The 12,215-nt window shown below is 39.3% G+C and overlaps 1 protein-coding gene across 7 annotated transcripts in view; it reads left to right on the forward strand.

The window, feature by feature from the left end:
- The window catches only part of LOC139263183 (polypeptide N-acetylgalactosaminyltransferase 11-like), a 34,750-nt gene that overhangs the window by 13,147 nt on the left and 9,388 nt on the right, over positions 1-12,215 (forward strand). For 5 of the 7 annotated variants that reach the window (XM_070878871.1, XM_070878873.1, XM_070878877.1 and 2 more), the window contains 2 exons: positions 3,145-3,369; positions 9,314-9,418. In XM_070878871.1, the coding sequence (XP_070734972.1) occupies positions 3,145-3,369; positions 9,314-9,418 (330 nt within the window). Of the gene's footprint in view, positions 1-3,144; positions 3,390-5,428; positions 6,711-9,313; positions 9,419-12,215 lie in introns of those variants that run through there. The other 2 variants (XM_070878876.1, XM_070878875.1) reach the window with 2 other exon arrangements.

Below are 12,215 nucleotides of genomic sequence, written 5' to 3' on the forward strand. Positions count from 1 at the left end.
CTGATTCCCGGGATGGCGGGACTGACCTCCAGAAAGACTGGATCAACTGAGCTTGTATTCACTGGAGTTCAGAAGAATGAGAGGGAATCTCATAGAAACGTTTAAAATTCTGACAGGTTAGATGCAGGAAGAATGTTCTCAATGTTGGAAGTCCAGAACCAGGGGTCACAGTCTAAGGATAAGGGGTAAGTCATTTAGGACTGAGATGAGGAGAAAGTTCTTCACCCAGAGAGTGGTGAACCTGTGGAATTATCTACCACAGAAAGTTGTTGAGGCCAATTCACTAAATATATTCAAAAAGGAGTTAGATGAAGTCCTTACTACTCGGGGGATCAAGGGGTATGGTGAGAAAGCAGGAATGGGGTACTGAAGTTGCATGTTCAGCCATGAACTCATTGAATGGCCTACTCCTGCACTTATTTTGTATGTTTCTATGTTTCTATTACATGATGTTTGAACAGTCCCAAAATAAATCTGAAAACAGTCATGGAATCACTCATGTCTGTTTTATGTGGAATAGGCCTTGTGAAGCAGGGAATTAAAGATTACAGGAAAAACCTACGGCTCATTAAACTTTGATTTTTCAAGTCTGAAATCATCACTAAAGTACTTGCAGACATAATGAACTGTTTAGTTTCCTATTGTCAGAGCCTCATGAGACCTAAAACAATGCATTCATTTTACTTCAGCTAGAGTAAAGCTTTTTTGATACTGAATTTTGTCTGTTGCCCAACTTGCGTACATCATTTCAAAAGACATAAGAACTCTTTGAAGGTGCAGTTAAACTGAATCCAATCTAGTTTACAACACTCCATTCTATCTAAAGTTATATGATAAAGATATACAAATGCTCTGACTCTGACGCAGACGCATGCTAGAGCTCTGCTTCTATACATGATGTTTGAGCAAGACATTATGATCCTATAGGGTTAGACGTTCGACAGAAATTGTCTGTTCCCAGGCTACTTCTAACCAGCAGTACTAATGTTTAACAAAATAATCACAAGTGACTGAGCAATGCTCAGTGTGCAAGGTATCTCTTGCTTGCATTTAGAATTATGGGGTAAATCATTATCACGTATCTCCCACTTTGAAAATCTGTCATCCATAATCTGAGCTAACCATGGATATGTTGATTTCATTCACCACATCACCATAACTGGTAACTCGGCATCCACTAATTGGAAACTTAGAGAAGACTGCTCAGTTTTCCATAATTATCTGCGCCGACTTTTTTTTCAGTAAATTAAAATGTCCAAGTTTCCCCAAAGTTTCTGCACCGCTGTAATTAGATTCGTTTTTTTTTTTAAGGCTATGATTTTTTTTTTTACCTCATTGAGGGTGTAACCTGCCATTCCTGCCAATTCTGGCTAATTATGCAAGTTTGGCCAACTACGATTTTTCTTAAGGCGGCATGAGTCCGCTCTGAAAAATCTTCTAGGTGGTTAACAAAATCAATGCAGGTCAGAGAATCAGTGCAGAAGATCCAGTTCCATGGCAGGGACAACAGTGACAGAGTGGGTAATTCTAAGCTCTTTTACTTAGGAGTTCTGTAGTACTATAACAATCTCCTTTTTGTCTTTAATCTTGAATTCACTTTAAACTGGGGCTTTTGGTCTGGTCTGTTTACCCTTTTGGCCTGGGCTAGGAACGGTACTGGCTCTGGGGGTAGGGAGGCCTTTCGGCCCAGGCTAGGAGCGGCACTGGGGGGTTTATTATTTTCATGTTGGTAAGGTGCTTGTGCAGGTTGCTGTGAGCTGGCTAGAATATCTTGTATGTTTCACTTTCCAGCCTCAGCCTGCAGTGGTGTCCCTCGTTACCCTGGAAACCCAATCTTTTTGGCACACGTCTTGGGCTCCACCCAGAACTTAAAGACATTGTGCGGCATTGGGGAAAATTGAGCCCATAGTGTTGATAGAGTAATATTTGCATGTTGGGTGGAACTTTGTTAATTATCAAATTTCAAATTGGATCATGTCAGCATATGCATTTCATGGCTGCAGCTTTTTTTGATCTTCCATCCTCTTCAAAATATGTCTCTGCTTACAAGGTATTAACTTTTTTACTGGCCTTTGAATCGATGGACTGCAGTCATCCCCTGTTAACTTGCATAAGTCATTACTCATGTCTGAGCCTTGACTGAGGCTATAGATTATATTACAGCCTGACCTATCCTTGCCCAAAATCCAGATACATGCATTTCTAGCAGGCCTCACTATATAGAGATTAAAAGCAGAAACTCCTTTGTCTTCCCCATAACCAACCAATACTAGAAGACTTGTACCACCCCTGCTGTAGTTATAAGTGAGATCAGCTGATCAAGCCTAGCTACTTCCTTGTTCAGATGACTGAGGCAGTGACATTCTTTCTAAACCATTAGAGCATCCCAGCTACAACTTTTTTCAGTTTGTGACAGACTGATTTCAGTTGGCTTGGTTTTCTCCAGCTGAAGTTCATGTTTTGGCTTCAATTAAGGTATTTTGCTGCAGATGAACTCTTTCTTGCTTTGGAATGTGAAATTCAAGATTTCTGGTTATAAAATGTTTTGCAGTTATGCCCAACTTTTTCATAGTGAGCAACTTCTCAACTGGAACTCCTACATGTGTAATGTTTGCTTGGTGTGTGTATGTGACATCTTAGAATTTTTGTATTATCAATAATCACTATTTTTCACAGGTATATGTTGCACAAGTTGGGAGCGATTGTGATTATTTTTTCTTATCTTCGTAGTACTCAACCTGAATAATTGTGAGAACACCTCATGGTTATGTGATGAGGCATAGCTAGTTTTATGATGTGAACTAGAGTAAGGAAGCCAGAAGATTTGCATCCAGTTTTTAACTTTTTTTTTCTACATAAAATAATCTGAGGCTAAATATATTTGTCTTGAGCCATAAATAAATAGAAGCAGAGAAAGAAATAATAACTTCTACTATTTATATAGTGCCTTATTGCAAACTCTGATGTTTCAAACACTTCAAGTAAAATGAATTTCACTGTACAGTTACTGTTTGTAGGTCTTGGAGAGCATAAAATGAATTCAAAGAATGATCTCTGGATACAAGCACCTTACCTGGACTCAATTATTTAAACCTCTTGTTGTGGTGGTGGTGTTCTAAAATACTGAAATTATTTGAATTTCAGGAACAATACTTATCCTTGAGACCAGAGTTGAGGAAACAAAGTTATGGTGACATTAGTGAGCGTTTGGAACTGAGAAAGAAGCTGAACTGTACATCTTTCAAGTGGTATCTGGACAATGTCTACCCGGAGATGGAAGTTAATGGACCAAATGGAAAATCTAAAATACAACCGCCACTATTTATTAACAAAAGTCCCAAACGATCTAAAATACTGCAACGGGGCAGGGTAAGATTCAACAGATGGCAGTGAGTTGTATGTAAGATTTTGAACTTCCTTATCCTTTTCTGTTTTCTCTGCCCCTCTTTTTCTGTACAAATAACTTCAAAATTTTAAAGTCACTGCATGAGATTTAAAATAGGTTTGCAACTAAAAATACAAATGGTGAGGGAGTGGAAGAGAACTTTTTGTCTGTGCCTCTAATTTTATTAATTTAAAAAAAAAAGTAATTCTCCATTTGCTCTTTTTTGTTCCTGTCCATCTTGGATTTGTACATGTTATGCCTTGCCTGAGTGGAGGCTTGCAATGTTTTTCTTTTAGCTAGGCTCTTGTGCCTGTCAGTTGATGCCATGCTTTGCCTTTAGTAGGGTGCCTAATATGTTTGTGTGTTGGCTACCAAAATAGCCCCCTACCAATGCAGTAAGAAATTTCAGTTGTGTGCACTTTTTTTTGGTGGGGGGGAGGTGGAGAAATCTTCTCTTAAAAAGGAATTGCTTGGATTACAAGGTCTAGTGAGAAGAATGGAGCAAATGAAGTCCCCGTAAGTTTTTTTTTATGGGAATGTATATACTTGAAGGTTTACAATTGTTCAGTCATTGCAGGAGCATTGCTTGTATCATAAATACATGTTAAATGTGAACAGTCTTTGAGGGATACATTCCTGAGAGGTGTTGTTTCTCCCTATCCCAGTGTTTTTTGCATTTGTTTTTCCTCTGTTGCAAATCTATTAAGTAAAAGGACATTTTTATCTCCTTTTGAGGTTCGCCTAAGAGTACCCATCTTTAACAGACCCTGGTTGCACTCTGGTGGTACTTCACCTCAGCTGATGATTCCAACCTAACCACTACACATCCCAGAATTCTTATTCAGTATCTCCCAGGATTCTAAATGTAATTGTAGTTGCTTTGCTTTGCTTTCATATATTCAAGTAACTTTCATTTTTTTCAAACCTCCTTGTAAAGAGGAGCTAATGGTACAATTTACTTTTTTTAAATTACATCATGTGAATTTTTCCTTTCACCTTAGTGATTATGTCCATGAAGCAGGTGGGTAAGAGTTCAAGCTAAGCTTGGTAGGGTTGGGCCTCACATTTGAGGGGGGGGTGGTATGTTAGAGAGCAGAGTTATTCAGTTGTTTAAACTTATTCCCTCTTGCCATTATATTTTACCTGAGCAGGAACATGTTTGGACTATTGGCCAAAGTTAGAAAATAAAATATTAGAAATTAAACCCTACCATGTTCATTTTAGGCTTGTAAAATGATATTGTTTTCTCATTACCCAGAAAATGTCTAAATCATAAACCAGTAGAACTGCTGGAGTTGAACCCATAACACTATCAGAATCTCATTCTGTCCATTCTACAGATAAAAGAAGATGCTCTGACAACTATATGCTTTTTGACAATAACTCTGAAGTATAACAGGCCTAATTTGAACACATTTTAGTTCCATTAGCTTTTAATTCATGCTTGCTTGTTTTAGTAAAAGCACCCTATAGCAGCAACCTGCAATAGTCACTCGATCACCTCCACAAGCAGGCAGTGAAAGCCTGGATCCTCCTAAGTAATGGAGCAGTAATTTTGCCACCAGGACTAATTATTTAGTTAAGTATATATATATTTTTTTTAATTATGAAGGAAGCTCCAGTTTATTGAACAGGAGCTAGTGATTTGCAAGGTTGTAGATAGGAGAGTGTCCATTTTTATGAATTTATGGCAGTGGACATTGTTCATGAAACATTTCATAATGAAAGGAAAGAAAAGCCTAAATCACAAACCAGTAGAACTGCTGGAGTTGAACCCATGGCACTATCAGAATCTCATTCCTTTATTGTACTAAAAGAACTGAAATGTGTTGCAAAGCCCACAATTGGTGACAGTGTTAGTCAATATGCTATGGTCTAGGTTAGTGAATATTGTTTAATCTTAAATGACGTTGATAAATTCAGTTACTGCATGTTGGTGGACTTGTCTGTCTGTAAACCTGTATTATTCTGCACTGTTTGTTTTAATGTCAACTCAATGAATAATCACCAACAGATGAGGAATATCACTTCTATTGCAAGCAGGTGCATTGGAATTGCTGGTTTCATAGACCTTGGGTGCAAGAGGAGTGTATCATGAAGACACTTGTTGGGGCAGGAAGAGGATAGATGCAATGCTCCTATTCAGTTCTAGGATGTAATGAGTTGAAGACTGGATATATGCCAAGGCACAATTTCTTAAATTACATATGATCAATAGGATGGAGTCTACAGTGCAGAAGGCAAACACATTCAGTATCTAAGTAATTATCATCCATCATTGTGTCTGTAGCAGAATGCTTAGTAACTAATGGATGTTGGCTGTACCTGACTTTGCAAGCAACTCATTGGGCACTTTAATGCTGGTGAGGAATTATGGTTATTACCATAAGAGATGATTTATCAGCAGTGATGATTGTCTGTTTGGTTTTAGTCTGATCAATGACAGTATTCAGAATCTTTTCAATTAAAATTCTACAAATAGATGGTCAGTGAACTGTTTTGATATGAAGGTTGCACCAAACCCTATCCCTGCATTAGACATGGTTTAAATACTTACCCTATCATCATGCCTGTAGCCAATATATTTTTGCTGGTGCCCCTATAATTGGTGCTTCTATATCGCCTACACTAACTCTGGTTACAGTAGCAGAAGTGACACAAGTATACACTCAATAAAGCGAATCCTACTGCTTAAATGGGAACATAACTGCGAACATTTAAATGTTGGACAATAAAGTGCATTTGTTTTCATTAATTGCTATTATTCAATGGCTAGTAGTCAGTAGTTGCTGGATGTTATACAAGGTGAAAAATGTGGCTGATATCATTTATGTGACATACCTTCAACTCAAATATAGTTCATTGGGGTTGCCTCTAATCGCTTGTAACAATGAACAATTCACCTGGAGTATGGATTCAATTCTTTGTCGAGTTGGAAGATGGATTCAATTTTGTCGAGTTGGAAAAAGCGCACAAGTGAAACTAGGCCCAACCACAAGCCAGAGATTTCCCACTGTCCCATCATTTAAAAGTAATAAACCACATGTCCCTACTGCAATTCTAGGTGGTATCTAACTTTTCATGCTAGCTTTGCCCAAGCTAACACATCCCCCACTTTAGGTTACAAGCCGTGTGGGTTTATTCTGACATTCTGGAGCCTCTGTTTATGTCTGATGCAGACTGACTGAAGGCTCGCCTAGATCTATTTGTGGACATATGGCCTTTTTTCACTTGTACCCCAGTAGGTATTCACACCCACATTGACTGAAAGCAAAATAAACTATTGATAGCTGAAGACATTTGACATGACCATTTGCTCATTAACCCTTGTGGTGCTTCTGATTGATTGTGCTGCTATGGTTTTTAATCAACATTCTAAGTGGCTTGTGCAGCTCTGGAAATTAACCCTATGTATGCTGAATCGAACCATTATAGCAAATTCATAACCTGAATCAAAATAAAAATATCTCCCCCAGGGTGTAGTACTAGGAACACAGCTGTTTGTGATATACATTAATGACTTGAACTTGGGGGATACAAGGCACAATTTTGAAATTTGCAGCTGATACAAAACTTGGAAGTGTAGTAAACAGTGAGGAAGATAATAATGATACTTCAAGAGGACATGGACAGGCTGGTGGAATTCAATGCAGAAAAGTAAGAGGTGATACATTTTGGTAGGAAGAATGAAGAGAGACAATACATGCTAAATGATATAATTTTGAAGGGGGTGCAAGAATGGAGCGATCTGGGGTGTTTGTACACACATCTTTGAAGGTGGCAGGATAAGTTAACAAAGCAGTTATTAAAGCATATGGGATTCTAGTCTTTTTATAAATAGAGACATAGAGCACAAAAGCCAGGAAGTTATGCTGCACCGATATAAACACTAGTTCAGCCCCAGTTGGGATACTGTGTCCAATTCTGGGTACTACATTTTAGGAAGGACGTGGAGACTTTGGAGGGTACAGAAGAGATTTACCAGAATGGTTCCGGAGATAAGGAATTACAGAAGCTGAGGTTCTTCGAGCAGAGAAGGCTAAGAGGAGATTTGATAGAGGGGGTTCAAAATTATGAAGGCTTTAGATAGAGTAAATAAAGAGAAACTTTCCAATGGCTGAAGAGTTGCTAACCAGAGGGCACAGATTTAAGGCGATTGGCAAAAGAACCAGAAGCAACATGAGGAAAAATATTTTTATGCAATGAGTGGTTAGAATTTGGAATCTACTGCCTGATAGGGTGGTGGAAACAGATATAATAGTAGCTTTCAAGAAGGAATTGGATAAATATTTGAAGGAGAAAAATTGCAGGGATATGGGGAAAGAGCCAATGAGTGGAAATAACTGGATTGGACTTTGAAAGAGCCGGTGCAGACTCACTGGGCTGAATATCCTCCTCCTGTGCTGTGCTATTCTATGATATGTGCAGAAGGAACATAATACTATTTCTATGTGTTTGAATCAGTGAAGAAACAAATGAACCTGCTGAATTTCCAGAACAGTGCTTCAGTGAACACATGACTGGGTGGACATAATCCCCTAGCCAGCGCTACCAAAATGAAGCTGTTATCGGGAAGAATCCCCAGTCAAGAAGTTAATGGTTGTGGTCAGTTTCAGAGTCCAAGGCAAAGCGATTGACCTCCCTGAGGACCCCTCCAATCGCACATCACCTAATACATTGCTTGCAAATTGAGCCTGAACCTTTGAAGACATAGATCTTGTGAAATGTGGCTGGTATACTCTTGCAGTGCTAGGACCTAGATAATTTTCCACTGTTCCATTACATTTTTCTCTTGTTCTGGTGAATTCCACGAGCTGTTGTTCTAAAATAGCTCTCTGCCAGTATGCTTCAGAATCTGTCTCTTGAATAAACTTCTGTTGCACATTCTCTGTCCTTGTGTTGTCTCAAAGGCAGAATGTCAAAGTAAGGCCTCTTATTTTACTTTTGTGCCTTGGAGGTTTATATCAAGACTGCCGTGTACACCCAACTTTTTTTGTAATCGATTAGAGGCTGAAAATGAGAGTCCTCTCATCGGGTCCTTCATTAAGTAATGAAACGGTATCAATTTTCTTTTAATGTAAATAAACTTTTTTAGATATTTCCTTCAGATTTCAGATGATGTATTTTTCCTGACATTCACATTTCAGTGTCATACTGGAAAAAATAATGAAAAGGAGAAAAAAAAATACGGTTATTTCCTGCTGGGTTTAAGCATAGGCTAAAATGCTGGACTTCATCACAAGAGGTTTAGAATATTTCTATTCTTTGCCCCATACACCATTTCTGGACATTAAGGGCAGGTTTCCAGGTCTCTGTCAGTACTGTGGTATAAGCAACTACTAGGAAGTAGTTTACCATCATGTCCTCATCGCATTTCATTTTCCCCTTATTCAATAAAGCATTCCTATTGTTGGCTTAATATCCAACTGTATTCCATGTCCTGTTTCATAAAATGAATGCTTACCCAATTGATGTGGGAAAATTGCCTAAATTGAACTTTACCTGATAATACATTTCTATTAAAATGTGATGTGATATAATGAATTTATCTATATGAGGCTGTACTGAATTTAGATAATGGGGCAGTTATAGTATAGGGCCTTGTTCTAGAGAGATACAAGTTACTTAAGAACTACTGTGTTGACTTGAATAGTAGTCCTTACTGGTATGGGGAGAAAGCAGGAATGGGGTACTGAAGTTGCATGTTCAGCCATAAACTCATTGAATGGCGGTGCAGGCTCGAAGGGCCGAATGGCCTACTCCTGCACCTATTTTCTATGTTTTCTATGTTTCTATGAATATAGGCCACACTTCAATCCAAAACAGTTTAAATTGGAGTGTTGTCTATTGTTGAGTTTATAATTACTTTTCTTGGGGTAAGGCTCAAAAGTTTGGGTACAGTACCTTTATTATTTTCTATCTCTGCAGCTGTACAATCTACAGACAAGCAAATGCCTGGCTGCCCAGAAATATCCTGATCAAAAAGGAGGAAAAGTGGTGGTTAAAGAATGTGATTGGACAGATTCAAATCAGGTGAGTAACTGCTGAGATTTTATTTCACTGGTAACCCAGGTGATTTCTTTACAAGATAAGGGATTGGCCAGGGTTTGAATTCTAGGTTACTTAACTTTGGAGTACAATTTTCTCAATGTTCAAAGTCTCCCAAGTCTTATGGTAAAAATTAATCTGTAGCTTGCTTTTGTCAAATTAAGCCTGAGTACCTAATTGTGCTTTCCATCCAAATGTCTTTCCCCCCTCCCCTCTCAGTTCAATTTACAAACCTAGACAATAAGTGTTGGCAGATAATTTGACCAGGTGCCTAACCATAGGCCAATCCCAATCCTGTTCTTTCTCTCTCAATCTTTCATTTTCTGTCTCCCTGTCTAGCACTCTCCCTTTCTCGGATGGGTCACTGAACAGAAATCAGGAGTGATTGTAGTGCTCAAATGTTCTCCCAGCTAAGATCAGCCAGTTCTAATTCCTACAACAGTATGTTACAGAACCTACAAGGGAGCAAGCTATCTTAGATCTGGTCCTGTGTAATGAGACAGGAATAATAAACGATCTCCGAGTAAAAGATCCTCTCGGAATGAGTGATCACAGTATGATTGAATTTGTAATACAGATTGAGGGTGAGGAAGTAGTGTCTCAAACGAGCATACTATGCTTAAACAAAGGGGACTACAGTGGGATGAGGGCAGAGTTGGCTAAAGTAGACTGGGAACACAGACTAAACGGTGGCACAATTGAGGAACAGTGGAGGACTTTTAAGGAGTTCTTTCATAGTGCTCAACAAAAATATATTCCAGTGAAAAAGAAGGGTGGTAAGAGAAGGGATAACCAGCCGTGGATAACCAAGGAAATAAAGGAGAGTATCAAATTAAAAACCAATGCGTATAAGGTGGCCAAGGTTAGTGGGAAACTAGAGATTGGGAAAATTTTAAACGACAACAAAGAATGACTAAGAAAGCAATAAAGAAAGGAAAGATAGATTACGAAAGTAAATTTGCGCAAAACATAAAAACAGATAGTAAAAGCTTTTACCGATATATAAAACGGAAAAGATTGACTAAAGTAAATGTTGGTCCCTTAGAAGATGAGAGGGGGGATTTAATAATGGGAAATGTGGAAATGGCTGAGACCTTAAACAATTATTTTGCTTCGGTCTTCACAGTAGAAGACACAAAAACCATGCCAAAAATTGCTGGTCACGGGAATGTGGGAGGGGAGGACCTTGAGATAATCACTATCACTAGGGGCTTGGTGCTGGACAGGGTAATGGGACTCAAGGTAGACAAGCCCCCTGGTCCTGATGAAATGCATCCCAGGGTATTAAAAAAGATGGCGGAAGTTATAGCAGATGCATTCGTTATAATCTACCAAAATTCTCTGGACTCTGGGGAGGTACCAGCAGATTAGAAAGCAGCTAATGTAACGCCTCTGTTTAAAAAAAAAGGGGGCAAACAAAAGGCAGGTAACTAAAGGCCGGTTAGTTTAACACCTGTAGTGGGGAAAATGCTTGAAGCTATCATTAAGGAAGAAATAGCGGGACATCTAGATAGGAATAGTGCAATCAAGCAGACGCAACATGGATTCATGAAGGGGAAATCATGTTTAACTAATTTACTGGAATTCTTTGAGGATATAACGAGCATGGTGGATAGAAGTGTACTGATGGATGTGGTGTATTTAGATTTCCAAAAGACATTCGATAAGGTGACACACAAAAGGTTACTGCAGAAGATAGAGGTACGTGGAGTCAGAGGAAATGTATTAGCATGGATAGAGAATTGGCCGGCTAACAGAAAGCAGAGAGTCGGGATAAATGTGTCCTTTTCGGGTTGGAAATCGGTGGTTAGTGGTGTGCCACAAGGATCGGTGCTGGGACCACAACTGTTTACAATATACATAGATGACCTGGAAGAGGGGACAGAGTGTGGCGGAACAAAATTTGCAGATGACACAAAGATTAGTGGGAAAGCGGATTGTGTAGAGGACACAGAGAGGCTGTAAAGAGATTTAGATAGGTTAAGCGAATGGGCTAAGGTTTGGCAGATGGAATACAATGTCTTAAAATGTGAGGTCATCCACCTTGGAAAAAGAAACAGTAAAAGGGAATATTATTTGAATGGGGAGAAATTACAACATACTGCGGTGCAGAGGGACCTGGGGGTCCTTGTGCATGAATCCCAAAAAGTTAGTTTGCAGGTGCAGCAGGTAATCAGGAAGGCGAATGGAATGTTGGCCTTCATTGCGAGAGGGATTGAGTACAAAAGCTGCAACTGTACAGGGTATTGGTGAGGCCGCACCTGGAGTACTGCGTGCAGTTTTGGTCACCTTACTTAAGGAAGGATATACTCGCTTTGGAGGGGGTACAGAGACGATTCACTAGGCTGATTCCGGAGATGAGGGGGTTACCTTATGATGATAGATTGAGTAGACTGGGTCTTTACTCGTTGGAGTTCAGAAGGATGAGGGGTGATCTTATAGAAACATTTAAAATAATGAAAGGGATAGACAAGATAGAGGCAGAGAGGTTGTTTCCACTGGTCGGGGAGACTAGAACTAGGGGGCACAGCCTCAAAATACGGCGGAGCCAATTTAAAACCGAGTTGAGAAGGAATTTCTTCTCCCAGAGGGTTGTGAATCTGGAATTCTCTGCCCAAAGAAGCAATTGAAGCTAGCTCATTGAATGTATTCAAATCACAGATAGATTTTTAACCAAGGGAATTAAGGGTTCTGGGGAACGGGCGGGTAAGTGGAGCTGAGTCCACGGCCAGATCAGCCATGATCTTGTTGAATGGCAGAGCAGGCTCGAGGGGCTAGATGG

Source organism: Pristiophorus japonicus, chromosome 4 (genome assembly GCF_044704955.1).
Source record: "Pristiophorus japonicus isolate sPriJap1 chromosome 4, sPriJap1.hap1, whole genome shotgun sequence".
In the NCBI taxonomy this organism is placed as follows: Eukaryota; Metazoa; Chordata; class Chondrichthyes; family Pristiophoridae; genus Pristiophorus; species Pristiophorus japonicus.